This window comes from Egretta garzetta, unplaced genomic scaffold (genome assembly GCF_000687185.1).
Source record: "Egretta garzetta isolate BGI_Z169 unplaced genomic scaffold, ASM68718v1 scaffold56, whole genome shotgun sequence".
Lineage (NCBI taxonomy): Eukaryota > Metazoa > Chordata > Aves > Pelecaniformes > Ardeidae > Egretta > Egretta garzetta.
The window spans coordinates 9,100,560-9,118,633 of NW_009260182.1; the positions used below are offsets into that span (position 1 = coordinate 9,100,560).

Sequence of the window (18,074 nt, forward strand, 5' to 3'; positions counted from 1 at the left end):
TATTCTGGGTAAGCAAGAAATGCAACTTTTCAACTAGCAGAGATGCTGGTAGAAATTGCTCAGAAATAAGGAGAGTTATGTAGTTATATTCCATCATCCCATTCTTTGAAGAGGCAAATAAATATGCATAGCAACACAATCATGCCAACATGATGTTTTTCTTTTAGCCCTTCCTATCATAGAATCATAGAATCATTTAGGTTGGAAAAGACCTTTAAGATCATTGAGTCCAACTGTAAACCTAACACTACCAAGTCCACCACTAAACAACGTCCCTAAGTGCCACATCTACGTGCCTTTTAAACACCTCCAGGGATGATAACTCAACCACTTCCCTGGGCAACCCGTTACAGTCTTGGAATAAATAATCTTCACTCTTAAAAGCAAGGTAAAATTCATCTTAACGGGAACAATTCTGGTTTTTGAAGAAAAAGGGGGAAAAAAGTAAAGATGAGGCCTAACTAAATTCCTGATTTGGCTTAACTGGTATTTTTGGTGAAGTCTGGACCTTGACACAAGCTTTCCAATTCTTTCTAGTGGTTCAAAACATAAAGCCCCTCATACTGAGACTTCAGAATATGTCTCTCAATATTTGAACCTACCAATATAAGACAGAATAAAAGCAAACAAAAATGTTTGTATTACTGGCCTGGTTTGGAGGAACCTGGTAGTCTGCTGACCAATAGAGGGTCATTCCTAAGGAATACACCAACATCTGCCAAAACAGAAAAGGAAACCCTTTATGAAGTCAATATGAAGTACAGAAAAGCTTCATACTAGAGAGACCATCTTTTTGTGTCTTTGGTCACAAAATGGCAGAAGCCAAACAGATAATTTTTTTAAAAACTAGACTAGAGGAAATGTATATAAAAGTACAATAGTGACTCTTGGCTTACGGACTAGATAGCATGCAATGAGTATTGCTCAGCTTGAGGGGCTGAGCCAGGCTGCCCTCTATCCAATGATGCCATGAGTAGGAAAAGAAATTTGAACTTCTTTCTTAGTTTGGAAGCTCTCCCACTGGCAATTAAAGCTCTCCCCTACCTGTGGGACTGACTAGAAGTCGTGTCCAGGAAGAGGATTACTGGAGGAAGGGCTAGCTGTTCCAAAGCTTCATATTTCTGCATAGCATCTAAGTGATCAGTTATGTGGGAGTCTGAAACTACTGTGTTCTGCCTGAGGGAAGTATGCACTGATGTGATCCTAGTGGTATTTAAAACTTTGAGGTACCTGAGTGTTGCCAGAGAGACTCATTTGGCAGGGAGGGAAAAGTAAATTGTTAACAAAGCTGAACATATTTCTGACCTCCTGGGAGCGCTTCCACTCCCTGATTGTAGATACTGCAGTCCTGCTGCTTCTGGGATTACAATTACCATAGCTGGTCAAACATCATGTTCATAGAAATATTCTTCCTTTCTGTGGGCCTTTACAAATGATATGTTTCTGCACCCCTTGAAGACTGATGTTCAAAATTGATTTTGATGTTGACATGCATGCTAATCTAATGGCGAGCTGCAAGATACATGTAAATATTTCTAACTGTAGCCTAATTTGTTTATTGTTATTAAAAATGGAGTTTGACAGTAGAGACCTGCTATGCTGCATTAAAACCCACAAGCTTGTCTTCCTGAGGTAGTGTAAAGATTTATTTTGTATTATACCTCACCTTTGTTAGTCCGATGCGCTGGTTTTTACTTTGTCTATGGAGCAATTCTGGTGCACTGAAAGGAACAGCTTCTGTCTGAGATGCATTGTTTTGGAAGGACAAATTTCCTTCAGCAGACAGTAGTACTGACCATGGACAAATCACACAGGTGGCAGAGTCTGAAAAAAGTTGAAGATAATGGAGTTCTTAGTGTTAAATTCACTGCACTCAGAAAATCATAGTGCTGGCATCTCACCTGCATAGCCAAACCCGCCACTGAAGTTTCCTCGATTTGTACCCAGAAGTCAATGGAATCATGTTCATTTATGCCTGGCTGATTTTGTCAGCTGGAATTCAGTGATGGTTAACGACTTGATTTCTCTCTCTCATCATTTCACACATATAAACAATATATTTATTTAAATGGATTTCTGAAGCCTAAGGAAAGGACGATTTACATCCCATGTGCAGATTCTGGAGATCTCAACATTTTTGGTAGATCTTTTTATGCAAAGTACAAGAGTATATCAGAAAAGTAGAACACTCCTTCCAATAAAGTGTGAATACTTTGAAGCTGGCATTTGCAAAAGACCTTAAGTTTGCTTCCATTAAGTTGCATGACCAAGGTACAAATCTTGCCCTTGCTGTTCCCTGAAAAAATCTATTTGAAGGTGTTTCAGTAATGGGATAGATTCTTCTTGTAAAGGGATGAGTACTCTTAAAAAATATCCCTGCAGAGATCCACTGAGGTTGGTCCCAGTGGTCTGAAGCAGGAGTGGAAGCGTGAGGACGTGCAGTCTTCTGCAAACGCTCTGCACTCGCATACATGCGTTAAGTGAATTCGACCAAGGACATCCAAGTGATTTTATTAAAATATTCATTATAAAAGCATGATAAATAGCTTCTAAGATCAATCTGTTTACTTTAGAAAGAGGAGAAGCTGCATTAACTATGGCAATATTTAGATATAGGGTACCTGGAAATATAGGTAATTTTAAAAAAAAAAGGTTGGCTGTTGAACCACTCTCTTCAGTCTAGACCATGAGAACAGAGACCATTCAGATCTCCACAGGAGAAGAGCTCAGAAACGTGCCCTAAATGCTCTGGCATTTTAGCATTTAAAAATTATGTATTAAAAAATGGCTACCTAGTTCTTATGCATGGTGACCTTTACATCAGGAAAATGGATTGTAAGAATAGGTAAAGTGATAACCTGGGAACTAACATAAACCTAGGAGGTTTGTATAGCCAGAAGACACAGATATTCAAGACTTATGGACCGCTGGTATTTGCAACAGTTGTGGCATTTACTTCTTTAGAAAATTAAAGGTCTTAAAGTCATCAGCTAGCCTTCTCTTTTGCTCCTTCCTCATTTTCTGTAGTATTGTATGCAAATAAACTAGCATTGGAAAATTGTTTTAGAAACAGATAGCCAGCTTATACTTTAGCCTTGATGAAGATTACCTGGCCTTCTGTAATGTTGGTCGGCCAACGAGTCAGCATGCCCAAACACATTGGAAATACTGCTATAGCAAGTGGTGCTGACCATCACCAGGTCTAGCAGGTTTTATTACATCAAACACAGCGCAGCACAAGCATGGCTAAGCTAGTACTTAGCCATGCGAAGAGGCTGATTCCAGAAGCAGTATAGCTGTAATTAAGAGATGTGGAGCCAGAGATATGCTTTAGTCAACTGGGATGATGCTATGCAGAGGCAGTTCACCTTTGCTGCCCTCCAAGAAACTGGAGCACTGGGGATTCAGCTTCAGAATGAGTCCAACTTGGTATCACTTCTGGACTTGAGCTCTCTAAAGGTGTTAGAGCAGGCTCGCACTTGACCTATAGACCAGCTTGGTTCTACATCCCTACTACCTCTTGTTTTACTCTTCATCGTCTGACCATAATACCCTAAATTTGACTGGTGCAGCATAGGGAACATAGGCTGATTATCTCAATTCAATAGACATCCAAGAAGTCTTGCCTTTTTTTTTTTTTTTTTTTTTTAAACAAGAGATCAGGAGAGCATAGTGTCAGCTTAGTGTCTGGCACTGAGTTAATAAGCTGTGATGGACCTGAGCTGAATCTAGCCAGGCAGGTATCTCTTTGCTGCGCTCCTTTGCACATTCCTCGTGCCTGTCTTGTCTGGGCTGTTCCATCCTCTTGTTACACTAGATAATAGAGAACTGATGGTATAGTCAGCCTGCTATAGTGTTCCAGTACATTAAAAACTAGTTGGTAATAAAAGTTCCCCCCTCTAGTTATAGCAGAAGTTACACATCACTTGTTTTCAGTATTTTGTATTTTGATTCTGCATGCTGATGAGGTAAGAACACATCTCATCCATTCTCTCCTCCAAAAGAATATCCATTGTCATAAACAGTTCTCAAAATGTGACAGGTTGCTCAGCTGTGCTCTCTTGTACAGCTGGCCTGTTTGGCAAGAATTCATCATGATGACATGCCTAGCCATTATGATGTCACATTATTATCATCAAGGATAAAAGTCTCTTACTAGCTGAATGAGGAGTCTTGTGGGTTTGCCTGTCCTCCTTTATCAGTACATGAAGGACATGATCCCAGCTGGCACTGCACTTTTTGTGTGTGTATGTTATTCAGACTTTAGGAAGGACAATTCTGTCCTGTTCCACTGTGTATAGTTGTATTTAGATGAATTCTGATGTGTAATTTGGGGAAAAAAAAGTGTGAAGATCTCCTATGTAGTGGAGGAGTCTGCATGTAATCCCAGCAGCACTGAAAGATTTCTTATTTTTATTAGCAATATGCTATTATTGCCATCGGTGCTTTTTGTCTCAAAACCAAAAAAAAACCCCAAAACTCAAAAGAGCTAAAATAACTCAAGAATGAATTTCCAACAGTAAGAATTATAAGATACTTTTCACCTAACCTTTGTGAAGGTCCTCCAGAAGCTGCACTGTGGCCAGGTACAAGAGTGCCCATATTTCTTCTTCCTCCAGAGGGCTTCCTTTTGCCCACAGGACCTCGGCCAGTGTCACACAGGAACTGCTCATGCCTGCTGCAATAGAAACCAGATTTTGGACACACTAAAATAGACTGAATGGCTCAAAGCAAACCATGCTAATTACAACTGTACCCTTCTCTCACAATAACAAATGTTTTGTGAACCACCCTGCTGCTTTGTTCACAAAAGGTAGGTATTGTTCATCCCTATCTTAATCTGAGTAAGAGTAAATAAAGGGGACTGAACTAAGTCACGTCCTGTAATCTTTTTGAGCCCTTTTACTTATCATTTGAAACCAATCACAAGATTCTGTGGGGCAAATAGCTTTTACTCAGGAGATCCTTCATGAACATGTGCTGTTCAGACTTTGTGAGGGGTTATCTGAATGGTAGGGCATTGATTTTGCTGCTTAATTGGATGCTCTTGTCTATAACAACATGACAGTTAACCTAAGAGGAAAAGAATGGCAAAGCAAAAGAGATGCACTGTAACATGAAAAGTTTATGAACACAATCCAACAGAGCAATTGAGTTTCATTCATTGCTCAGCAGATTGATCAGTAAAAGCTTGTAGACTCTTACTGAATTCATTGATGAGAGGTTTTCTTGGTCAGATACCTGAGATTCAGAACTTGCAGCTCATCCATACCAGTATACATATAAACGTCCTTTGTTTCACTAAACCGAATTAAAAGATGATTCCCTCTGTGAGCTGCTGAAGAGCAAATTAGTGGCTCCCAGCACGCTGTCCTATCTGACAGGTACATAAGACCTGGCATACTGCAGAAGAATGTTGGGCCACACGCTCTCCCTCTTTTGTCTCAGCTGCAGAGCAGCATCAGTTCATTTAGAGAAGGGCACCCTGTAGCAAATCATAATTTAATCTTACCTACTGGAAAAGTATTTTCCTAATCACAACCAACTAGAAACTGACTTGTGACTTAATATATTGATGCTTCTTTTCCTCCAGATGTTTTATTATACTAAATATTGTCAAAGAAGATTTTGTTCTTCATAAGTGGGTCTGATTTTTCTATTTCACCAGTTTTACATTTCTGTAATTTACTAATTGAGGCAGAGCTGCTGTAGTTCTACACATCTGACTCCAAGCTTAAAATTTGCTAAAAATTTTTCAACTTAATTTACGCTTTTGCTGTTATTATCCTGTAACAGTGAGCTCCGTAGGTTCATTGTATGCTGTGTAAATAGGAGCATAATTGAAAAGTTGGAAACGATCCATCTATTGCTTTGAGGTTTTGACATTTTCTGTAGACCACCAAATGAGGACACTAGAGCCTAGGATGCTATTGTCATGTATAGGATTGTAAATGCCACTGTAAAATGACTTCACTTACAGCCTGAAAACAGATCTTCCCCCCAATTTCTTCACCCTCTCTACACAGCCCACTTGCTGCTACTATTTGCTGTCTGCCAGCAATAGAGTTACTGTGTCTTACAGCTGATTTCTTTGCCAGCTCCCCATTTATTATACAGTCTTCACGGGGTCACTGCAAGAGTGTTACGATGTTCTGCAGGACCAATTTGTTGCTGATTAATAGAATACTCAGACTTTGATTCATGGGGTCTTGTCCTGGCTCACTAGTTTCCAAACAAGGAATCACAATGTTGGAAGAATGATCCCTTGCTGCAATCACTACAGGATTATGGACCAACCTAGTGACATTTTAAACAGAACCAGAATCCTAATTTTAGTCTCTGTAGCTTCAAAGGATAGTAAAGCTTCTTAAGGACCTAACCTTAATTGGAAGAGACAGACAAATCTTCTTAATCTAAGCCATCACCATTTCTCTTAATAATAAATTACTGTGATAGCATTTCACTTAACCCCGTGGTACCGGGACTAAGCAATCAATTCACGTCCCCAGAGCTAGAGTCTGTGTGGCTTCTCCATACGGGTAATCCACCAGTCTGTACTTAGTGCTGTTCTCTTTGAGAACGTGCTGAGGGAAGGCGCACTGCATCCTCTATTTTAGAATTGCTTATACTAAGTGATTTCAGTGCTGATATTCTACTAAGTGATTTCAGTGCTGATATTCCTAACTAGCTTGAATTACTGAATAAGAGTAACAGAGTGCAGGCGTTACAGCTTTATAGAGCCAAAGTGAAATCAGCAGTTACACCAGAGCTGCTTAACTTTTGTAGTGAATGTTTTTTCTAAGAGTAAAAGTAATGTCTCTGATCAATACTAAGTGTGAATTAAATTAATTCTGCTAGCAATGATGTGCAAACTTCTTCCAAAAATTATTTGATTGTATGGCCATGGAAATCATAATCTCTTTAGAGTGTAATAAACTACTGCTTTAACACAATGTAGAGTTAAGCAATGTGTTATTTTGCAAGCAAATTGGCAATTGATTTCTAAACACACTCAGAATGCCCTGTAATTTTGGGCTGTATTTTTAACTTTTGGTTTTCAAGACCAGTATGATGTGATATTTGACAAAAACATAACTGCGTGAGTGCTTGGGGAAAAAAATACATTTAATTTCCTTTTATAGCTGGGCTATGCTATGTATATGATATAAGAGTAAAAGTGATATAAAGATATTGTTATCACTGTAGCACTGCACATATTCATGGTCCCTCAATGTAATAAAAGCTGTGATCCAGAAACAAACAATTCTGACCTTCAAAAAAGATACAACTGATAAGGAAAATTAGGAGGCAAGGAGGAAAAAGTTAACAATAACCTTGCAAAAGTAACAGTAGACATCAGGAAATGATGCTAGATCTAGTTGAGCCTGAGGGAAAAATCAGGGCAGCAGAATGTAATCGCCCACCTTGGAGTTTGGCCAGGATATAGAGGTTAACATTTTTGTGCCTGGAAAAGTAGCAAAGGGCTTTCAGTGCCTATTCGTGCTCTGAGGTCAAAGACAAATCTTCTGTTGACTTCTGTGGAAGAAGGTAGTGCCATCCAAATAGGCAAATTAGCCTAAAATATCCTCCCCATTCCAATCTTTGCAACACATCCGTTCATTATGTGGACTGTCTCAAGTCAATAGATTTTCCCCTGGAAGAATTTAATCTACTCTTCTTGCATAGATATGAAAGGTACACTGAGATGAAGCTAACCCATCATTTTGCCACAAACATCCACCTATTTATGACATTTCTTTCTAAATTATTTTATTCTATTTTGATATATTTTATCTTATCATTTGTGCAGGCTTTCATCCAGTCAGTCATTGAAATCTAGGGTCAATGAAAGAAATTGAATTGATTATAAAAGATAGTGAACTACAGCTTTGCATCTGAACTTAACACTTAATAACAATCATACATGAGTAATTTCATATGCCAGGGGGACTTTACATGTGCTTTGGCTTTATTAGATTTGGCAATCTTATTTAGTAAAATATAAGGGAGTGCCTTGGCTTTTGTCGATCTTCATCTTTACTTTTGCTCCTTTGTTGACTGTATAAAGACAACAAAAGAGCTAAAAAACATTCCTTTTGTAGGGTAACTGACCTTCCCTTATCAAACACAGTCACATGAATTAAACATCCTCAAGAGGAACGGGGCATCTGGATTCCTAACTAAATGACAGCCCTTTTCACACAAGCCTGTCAGAGGAAGTTTACTGGGAGTTGTTTTGGCTCTAGAATCAGTTTCTATAGCATGAAAGTCTTAATCCATTACCTGGATGATGGTGAAAAAACAGATGAAAAAGGGAGATCATAGGACACAGCAGTGAATAAGATGGTGAGGAAGGAGAAATCACGTTTAGGTTTTGAAAATACGAGGTCAAGTTTCTTTCTGGTCTACTTTTAAAGGCATGAAGCAAGAACAGATTTGGGTATCCTGAAGAACAACTGGAAATTAAAACTTTGGCAAAAAGTTTGTGTATAAACACAACAACAACAAAGGATTAACCTTGGGTAGGAACCAAGCATTCTGTGAACTGGAAAGGCTTCTGTCAAACCAGAAATACCTTTCAATTTTTACTGCCTGGAAGATGTTCTTGCAGAGGTCTTGTCTTTCTTCTGACTGAACATCTAGTTCTGCTTCATTACTCTATCTGTGTATTGCAAAATACCTAGCTGGAAATTTAACTAGCTTTTTAATTGCTGAAGGCTGTAAACAGATGTAGATTTTGTAAACAGTTGCATCTGAGAAAGGTGTATTGCCTATTTATGGTTTAGACATAAATGCCCACCACAGCCCCTCTACTAGAGGTGAGTAATGGATTTTGACATGAGTGAGACAGAGAGAGACCACATAACTAGGTCCTCTGACAGATCTGAGAGGTTGCTGACCTCAGCCACTAACCTCACTATGAGAATATGAGTGTACTGATAGGCAAGTGAGAGGGGGCTTGGAGTGTAAACTCTTCCATTTGAACCACCATATCCAGAAAATTTGTCTACTCCTAACAATACACGTAAGCTGGTGTAAACCCACTGCACATGAAGACACATGAAGTTGGCTAATACTGAGTTTGCTTAATTTAACCATTATGCTGTGTGGAAGTATCTGAATCTCCATCGGTCACTTCCAAGGGCAATTTCAGGGACCAGGAATTGTTTCTTCTAGTGCTCCATTGAAGGACACACCAATAAAACTACACACAAGTCTATAAAAAGATGGTCTTTAGCCAGCTTTCTCTAAATACAGTATTTTCTTAGCCTTCTATCCCTTTCAGCTGTTTTACTCCAATTTCTTAGCTATGTCTAGCAGTCCCCTTTAGGCCTCAGGTGCTGCCTGATAGTCTAAGAGCACCTTCTGTAAATAGATGACCAAAACCAAGGGGACCCAATCCTGCTTCAGTATAACCAAAGGCAAAACTTCTTGTATTGGTAGCTGCAAGATAAAGTGGGTAAAGAAAACCTCTGTGGAAGAAGGGACTTAGCCAGAGGACCTCAGGTGCTGTTCTGCGAGATGTCGAGCAATTTGCTTTCAAATCTAAGCTGATCAAATGCCAGGGAAGATGGGAACTTGAAGTGACATTTTCCTAGGGCATTGGAGGGCGAATAGACTGATTTTAAGGGCTGAAGAGGGGTTCATAGCAGACAGATTAGCAAGACAGTCTTGCTAATTCTTAAAGATCTTTTAGAATGAAAAGCAGCTGGAAAAATGCATTTTTAGTCAGCATCCTTTTACTTGACATGAGGTGCTGGGCAATGGGTTAATTAACATATCAAGTAATGTAATTTCTGAACACACACAGGTGAGGAGTTTGACCTGGATAAAATCAGTCTGTCTATCCTATCTCTTGATCACCCTCTGTGGTTCCACCCCTCAAAGATTAATAGCCTACAGTAACATGTTTGATTTGAAGCGCCTTATGTTTAAGAGTAGGCCAGTGAGGAATTTGTATCTTTAAATCTTTATGACACAAGAGTTCAGAAACTTCATCAAAAGGGACTGAAAATTCATTGAAGACTAGAAGTAAATTAAAACACAAATAATATCTGATTAAGGGCAAGAAAAATGCTTTTTTAATATCAAACAATCTTAATACCCTAAGAAAAATTCTTATAGCCTATCTCAGGACTTCTGTGCCCTAGATCAATCTTGTAATACAAAATTAGGGGCACTAAAAATAGACCCAATATTAAAATTTGGACTGGGCTATAGTTTTGGAATCATCAGTGATAATTCCAAAGTATATTTGCAGAATTTACAAACAGCGTGTCCCGAGCTTAGCAGTACATTGAAGTGACATGATGAAGGCAGAACACTTTCTGTAGTCACAGGTGGAGAAGGAACGGCTGCAGCTAGCATCAGTCTCACTGCCTCTGACTTTCCTGAGTCGTGGTGGCAGAGACAGTGTTTGGCACAAACCTGAACCAGGGCCAGAATCACCTCTCTGCTTTCTGTAGGAGGTATCTCCAGGAAGATATTTAACTGATCTCCTTTATGCACTTAAGCATTACATAGTTATAAATGTGAATGTAGAGACAGTTCTGAAATTGAAAATTATCCTAGTATGCATACAGATTAAATATTTGATGTACAGAATCAATTCTGAATTGAAATGGGAAGATAGGGCTTGCTTTTTATAGAGGCAAAAAAATTATTGCACAGTAGATATGTATTAAACTGATTCTGGGTCTCTACAGACAGTTTGGGATCAGTGAATAATTCTGCCCCCCTCAAGAGTGTCTGCACTTAAATTTTCTTAAATGGACAATTTTCACATGAGGATCACAATCTTTTGTTGCTCAAGGCTGCATGTTGTTTGCTTCTTTAAAAAAACAAAATTCAAACCCTGTAATTTAGAATACTGTAAGGAGATTTTGAGAGGCATTGGTCTCCAAAATAACTAGGACTAGTTTGTTGGGAGATACGGAAGAAGCACTGAAAGCTGGGACTAAACTGTCTGTCAGTGAGAACCTCAACCTGTTTCATTTTGCATCTGATTCAGAGCAATCCACAAAACTGTAACATGCAGTTGGCTACAGAAGAAAGAAGATGATTGCTTCAGCCTGTAACTGTGAGCTTTGGATGGGGTCTGACTGCATCTATGGTGTTGATGACAGGTCTGGTTTAATACTTCAGGTAATATTTTGGTTTTGAAGAACAGTACTCTTCCATAAGACAAATTAAGCTTATAAAAAATATAGTATAGAAATTATTTACTAAGACATGACAACTAAATATATTGTTTTTATAGGCACTACTCACTGAGAACATTTAAAATTGAAACCCCAAGTAAATTCTCAAACAGTAAATTCTCAAAATATATTAAAATGTAGTTAAAATTGAATTAAGGGAATGTTGTTGCTATCACCAAACTAGTGACTGTTATTGATAATCTTAGGGGAAATAAGGAAAAATCTGTTTTGAAAATAAATATAATATCTTAATCATAACTGTATGAATATTTTACAGGGAAAAAAATGGAAATAATCTGGGGAGATTAGATACCCTCACTATGTACTTCAGACAATTTTAAATGCCTAAATTAAACTCTGAGCTTCTTGTGTATATAATGCATCTTAGGGCCAATACAGTAACCCTTTAATATATTTAAAGTCAGTTCTTGATACATGCTATTATTCATGACAACAGGTTTTTTACCTGGAAATGTAAGCATAATAACTGATAAAAAGCTGGATAATTATGAGTTACTTTGCTCAAGTACAACCTACTATATTTCTATGCTGCTTGTTCATAAAATACCAATAAATTTTAGCTACAGGAAAAGCTGGAAGAGACTGAAAAGAGCACATTTTTTTGAAAGTCATAGTTTTAAATTAATTTAAATAATAACCTGATTTATTCACATATAACCCATATACAAATTTTACACTCTGCCTCATTGTATACTTGTTATTATAATTTTCTAGAGAATACACTGTATTCCTCATATCAGAGAGATGAATCTCATTAAGTATGAAATTCAACTCTCTGAACTATGGAGTAGAAATTTATGGGTTTATAATTTGAATAAACACTTAAAATGATGTTTAAAAATTCTGTGCAAGTAAAGTAGACAGGCAGAGCCAAATCTGTAAACACTGACAAATCAATAAGGGAGTTGCCTTGTTGCTAAAGCATCACTTTTCCTTGGAAGGATTATGCCACAGAAATTAAGCTGGAATGATACAGCCTTCATTATATGATATTTTTTCACCGTCCAGTATAAATGTCTTTATTTTATTTCCTTTCTAGGACCATGCACTTTAATCAATAGGAGAACTAACTAGACTGTTGCAAAGTATTCAGCGCTCAGGGGGGATAAAATTTCATTGCTGAAGAGAGCCAAATTTCATTGCTAGGAAATCATAAACTTCTTTAAAAGTCTAATCTTTGAAGGCGAGAGGTGAAATCTGATTCCTGAACCGTGTGGTTCTGTGCCTCTCTGTAGCGCATTTCATGAGCTGAGTGGTAAGGGGGTTAAAAGATGTGGCTTTATTACATGATCTATGGACGTTGTTTCTCAAAGACACAAAATGTTATTGATGACAAAAGGAAATGTAGAAGAACTCAGCATCCCACAGAATCAGACTCACAGGGCCAAATTCCAATTTCCTCTTTACTTCAAAGGGAACTTACCTGTAAATTTCAGAGGAGAATATTACACTGTCTGCAGTCAGTTTGCAAATAGACATTCTTTCAGTAGAAATGTATAAAAATGTCTCACTGGATAACTGCATTCAAAGAAAGCAGTGCTATGTTTGTTCTTGCTGAGCTTATATGCCCTATCACCTCCACCCTGGCTGACGTCAAACCCCAAGGACCTCATAGAATATCTATCTATGATATAGAGCTACTGACATTCTTTTTTTCTTTTTTTTTTTTTTTTTAATGCATGTTTCATTAAAAGCTCATTCCACAAGAAAGCATAACAGACTGGTGGCCTAGAACTGAATCTAATACATCTAATACATCATCTACATTCTAGTGCTTCACAGACTGAAGCTTCAAAGACATGTTGTCTACTGCTGCAGTGCCAGAAACAGTAGGACAGTAGAAATCAAGCACCATAGTAGTATTTTTTTTCTCTTTTATGTTTATTGGCTTATGTCCTTTTTTCGGCATTATGTAATTCTCTACAATGAGGCAGTCTCATTCCAGACATAGGAACTGGGAATAAAGAGTCAAATGATGTGCTGATGCTGAGGTTGAAAGGTAGCACTACAACACATGTAAAAGAACCTGAGCAGGCTTTACTCTAGCTTCTTCAGGTGCCAAGGAAAAATTAAGTCCCAAATTAAAGATTAAGAGCTAAGATTTTAGCCTATACTGCCCAGGCTTCCCAAAGTCTCTCCATAGCTTTTCAAGCACCTAATCCTACTGTACTCAATGCTGCTGTGGTTTGCCTATTGTTGATAAGTTAAACAGGTACTCTGAAGCTAGCTTTTGAGTGCTGCAAGTGTCACTGTTACACCTTTGCAGTAGAGAGATATCCAAAGTTTCTGACCTGGATTCTGATGCTGACTGGCTCTATCACCTGAGAAAGTCTCAGTGCCTTCTTTCACCACATCACTGAGGATGATGCAGTTTGTTCTCGCTAGTGATCTGCTTCAGATGTAAATAGTGAGTTACCATTATTGTATTCCTCTGGAATTTCTATCTAAAAATTCCTAAATCAGTAGTGTTTACAAAGTATATGCCAAAACTTCCATAAAATAAGGCTACTTTTATTTTAGCAGCTACAAACTGTAGTGCAGGGACTTGCCTAAAAACACATTAGAGAGCAGAAGAGAAGAAATTAGGAAACCAGTTTATTAATTGAGAGTCTTTAGTCCCAGGTTGTAATCACTAGACACATGCCTTTCTGGTGTTTGGAGTTCAGTGCTGTTTCCTAAACAATACTTCTTGGTATAAATCCGTGAATAAATAACATACTTAAACATGTTTTCCAGAATCATGTGAACTGTGTTATACAAATGAAGACTTATCCCTGCCATAAGAGCAGTAATAATTCAGTGCCTTCTATTCCTTTGCTTTCAATAGAAAATAAAAGTAGGCTGAATTTTTATCAGTGAAATTCTGTCATAGGTGAATGTTTCTAACTCCAGAGGAAGGCAGGAGGGACTGAGCACTGACATTCTGAACTACAGTCTGGCCAACTCTATACTATCATTTTTCATACAAGCAAGCAGCCTTCTAATAAGAGTTAGCTAATGACTTGAGAGAAATGAAATGAGCTTAATGTAAAAAAAAGGCAGGTTAAATATGAGATAGTGCTGTACAAAGCCAAGAAGATGAATGCTTTAATACTTATTTAATTGATAATGAGATTAAGAGAAATACGTAAGAACCTACCTGTACAAGTTGGACAGATGCTGCATCCAGAATAGTCTGAAATCTTCTATATTTTTGCCCAATAATGATTGTTTAGATCATCATAGTTGTAAATGTCACATGTAATATATTCAGGACTTGCTTGGACTTCTGTTTCTTGGGTTTGCTCTCTTTCTCTTTCTTTCTTTCCTTCTGTCTTCTCTCTTTCTTTCTCTCTCTTCCTTTCTCTCTTGCAGTTGCTTTGTTTATATCTCGTAACTAAGCACTGTGTGGTCTGACAAGTGGCTAAGCAAGTAAACAGTAAGGTTCCTTCTCTTGCTTGCAAGCCAAGCCTAGCAGCTCCTGGTTTGAAGTTGAGGGCAACGTCATGTCTGCTGAGGCTGATTACGCTCCTTCCTTTTCTTTTTTCCTTTTTTTTTTTTTGGTAGTTCACCCGCCAGGTAATAAGAGTCAGCGTTTAGAACGTGGCTCAATATAAATCTCTGGGGCCGTCGACATATAAGAACTCAATTGGATTACCTGACGCACACGGGAGCATTAGATGTAAAGCCCTGGAGGCTGATGTCACTTTCAGCCCCCTGCCAATCCAGCAAGAAGCAGTGTGCCAAGGCAGAGACTGATGGACTAAGGGGGTGAGTGTGTCTTTTACGAGCAGCAAAATCCTTCAGACTCAATAAACAATGCAGATAAGATTTTGATGGGTCTGTCTGGCAGAAAAAAAAAAAAAAAAACAACTGAAAGATGAGGATTTGATTTTTTTTTAATATTGCTCAATCTGAAAAATTCTGGTTAATTATTGCAGGGTGCAGCTGTGCTCAGAGCAGGGCAAAGGGAGCTTGTGGGGTGCTGCAGGGCAACTGTGAGCTGGGCATAAGAAAGTGAAGAAAATAAAAAAACTTAGCAAAACAAAAGAAAGTTCTATTTGATTTATTCAATAAGCTCTTCACATTAATTGCTCGTCCATTCTTCCCAGCTCTGTTTCTCTTGGCATTCTGTTTTATTCTTTCTATCTTCAAAACAGCTTTCTTCTGGTTTGAGCTAAATAAAAGTCCCTCTGCCTCTGAAAAGTCTGAATTCATTCATTTACTTCCAAGTGTTAAAAAAAAAAACCAAATCCAGAAGACATTATCAAAATGTATGTTATGTATCGCAATGGCAAATACCCGCTTTTATCATGTTAGTACTCAGATAGAGCAGACAGCATTTTATTTTAAATTTGACCTTCAAGAATTGGATGACACAACAGAAAATATGGTATCATATAAAAGGCCAAAAGCTAGAAGAAAATATCCATATCAGGCAACCATCTCTCTTGCTGTCCATGTCTATGGTAGGCACAAGTCAAGATTATTTTACCATCAGAAGCTGAAATCATGATTCCTCTAGATCCTCATACTGTTTGATATATCAGCTGACACTCAGCCATGTTCGTTCTTCTGTCCTTGGACAGTAAGACTGTCTCCACTCTTCATCCTTGTCCTCCATAAGTGCTCTTCTGGGAGGATGATCCTTCATGATCCATGAGTTGGAGGATCCTTCATTTTCTCTCTCCAGCTTTGTATAAGCATTCGGCAAAGCTGCAGTTGTTTACTCTTTCTCCCCATAATTTGTCCCTGAGCAATGTGATTTGCAAATGCAATTTCAGCTACAATTTTTATGCCACTGCCTCACAGACGTCACCACTGTAGATTTCTCTCTTCATGTCCAAATAAGAACCTTGGCTTGTCCCTCTTTGCCTAACTTCATGTGACCAGTTATTTAAGTGCAACATAGCCAATAAAAAGCCCTCTTATTTCCATATTTCTCACTCCTTTTTCCTTTCTTAGTCACTGAGAATGATGCCACTGTTATCCCTAGCCCATACCCCAGGTTTCACCTTCAGTTTGGTCTTCTTCTTAGGTCAGCCCTTCCACTGTATCTGGATCTTGACATGTGCTTTTGAAAAAAATTTATAAGCTATATTCTTCTTTATCTATTTTTAAACAGAATTTATTCAGGCTTTCATCATCTCAGTTGCTGCAAATCCCTCTCTTCTGACAATGACAAATGCAATATTGCCTTATCCAAAATGTCACTGAAAACATCCATTTTGCTGAATTCTCACAGTGGGCACATCACCCATCTTTTTGTATCGTTTCTCTGGTCCCTTTTCTTTATAGCAGCAAAATAAATCTATTTTTTTCTCTAAATTTGGTCTTGGTCCAGAAGTCATAAAACCAGAAGGGCAGTCTGCCAGGAATGCAGGCAGGAATAAAACTAGGTAGAAAAATCTCACATCTGTGATGTCTCAAGCAGAACATTTTGGAATCTGCAAACTAACATTTACTGATAGGTCTTACCAACTGTACAATAAAAACTATTTGTTGACCCTTCTCCTGTGATCACTGGGACTGACACTGCTCTCCATTTTTTGGATTCATGCATCTAAATACCAACAGATCAGCAAAAGGCTGTTGATGAGAGAAAGAAACTCAGAGCATTGATGCACCTCGGGATGTATTCAGCCTGATTGTCCAGTACAGTCATACTAGCAGGAGAAAAGCAACACGACAGTTGGTGGCTGTTCCTTCCCCAGGTAATGAGTGGGGAGGAGACAGGATGTTATTTATAGTGGTGCATTTGTAGCTACCAGGTTTGATTTAAGTAGATGTGTGTATAGTGCTGTTCATGGAGTTAATAGGGCATGTGGCTTGTTGAAGCATTTTGCTAAAATAATGTGTTGTGAGAATACGCTCCCATTAAATCATGTAGAAATGTTGATTTGATTAACTAATCAAAGTTCCTAAATACTTTATGCTCTATTGGTTTAAGAAAAGACTCAGTGATTCTTCTCAGGAAAACATGGGCCCAATGCAAACCTGTGGTAATTCCGTTGGTGTGAGCAATGGTTCCAGATTTTGAAATCAAATTCTCACCCATGGTTCCTCCTCTATTCTAAATAGTCATTGAAAACAGCCATTTTAGAAAATTATTCACATCTTACCAGTCTGAGCCAAAGTAGTATTTCAGACTCAGAAACTCAAAACAGACAGTATGAGAGCTTCAGTTGCATTCATTCTATTCACCTTTTGAATCCTTATGGTGTACAGATGACATGTATGTAATTGTGGCAAAGTTTATGTAACTAGATCACTATGAAAGAAGGTTAACAAGATGAAAGACTGTTTATCCCAGTGAAGGAACTGCTGGATGGAGGCTTAGGATCTCCCTTATGTTCCGTCCAGCTTTCTGTGAGCTGGCAAGGATTGGAATCCAATTATTCTCTGACATTAATGCCTTTTCATCCCACAGAAGCTGAAGTGTGGGAAGCTCTTAAAGTTTACATAAAGGTGAGGATTATTATTTACTTCTCAGCTGATGGTGGTACAAGCAGGCTGTCAAAACTACAACCACAGGTTAGGCGTGGGGTTTCTGTTAGACAGAGAAGACTCACAGTGCTTCTGTTAAGTTTTAAATATTTTTAGTTCAGAGTGAACTGCTTGAGCTGTCAGAGCTAAATGGAGATCACCTGAGCTTTCAGAAAAATCAAGGAATCTCCCTTTTTAAGTCTGCTCAAGTCATGCAATAGGGCCTTATAACTTCTGGTAGTGAACTTCCATGCATCACCCCTATGCCCAGTATACATACAAATTAAAGTTTTATTTCCCTAATGGTTTCTAAGCAGATTGGAATTGGTCCAGTCATCTATATTTAGCTTAGCCAAGTAATATAGGGATGTGAGTCTATGCTCTTGT

General features: G+C 38.2%; 1 protein-coding gene across 1 annotated transcript in view; it reads right to left on the reverse strand.

The window, feature by feature from the left end:
* The window catches only part of FRMPD2 (FERM and PDZ domain containing 2), a 37,826-nt gene extending 33,153 nt beyond the window's left edge, over nucleotides 1-4,673 (reverse strand). Inside the window, 3 exon segments of the mRNA XM_035897407.1 lie at nucleotides 650-715; nucleotides 1,667-1,824; nucleotides 4,550-4,673. Of these exon segments, the coding sequence (XP_035753300.1) occupies nucleotides 650-715; nucleotides 1,667-1,824; nucleotides 4,550-4,673 (348 nt within the window).
* Between the last annotated feature and the right edge of the window lie 13,401 nt (nucleotides 4,674-18,074).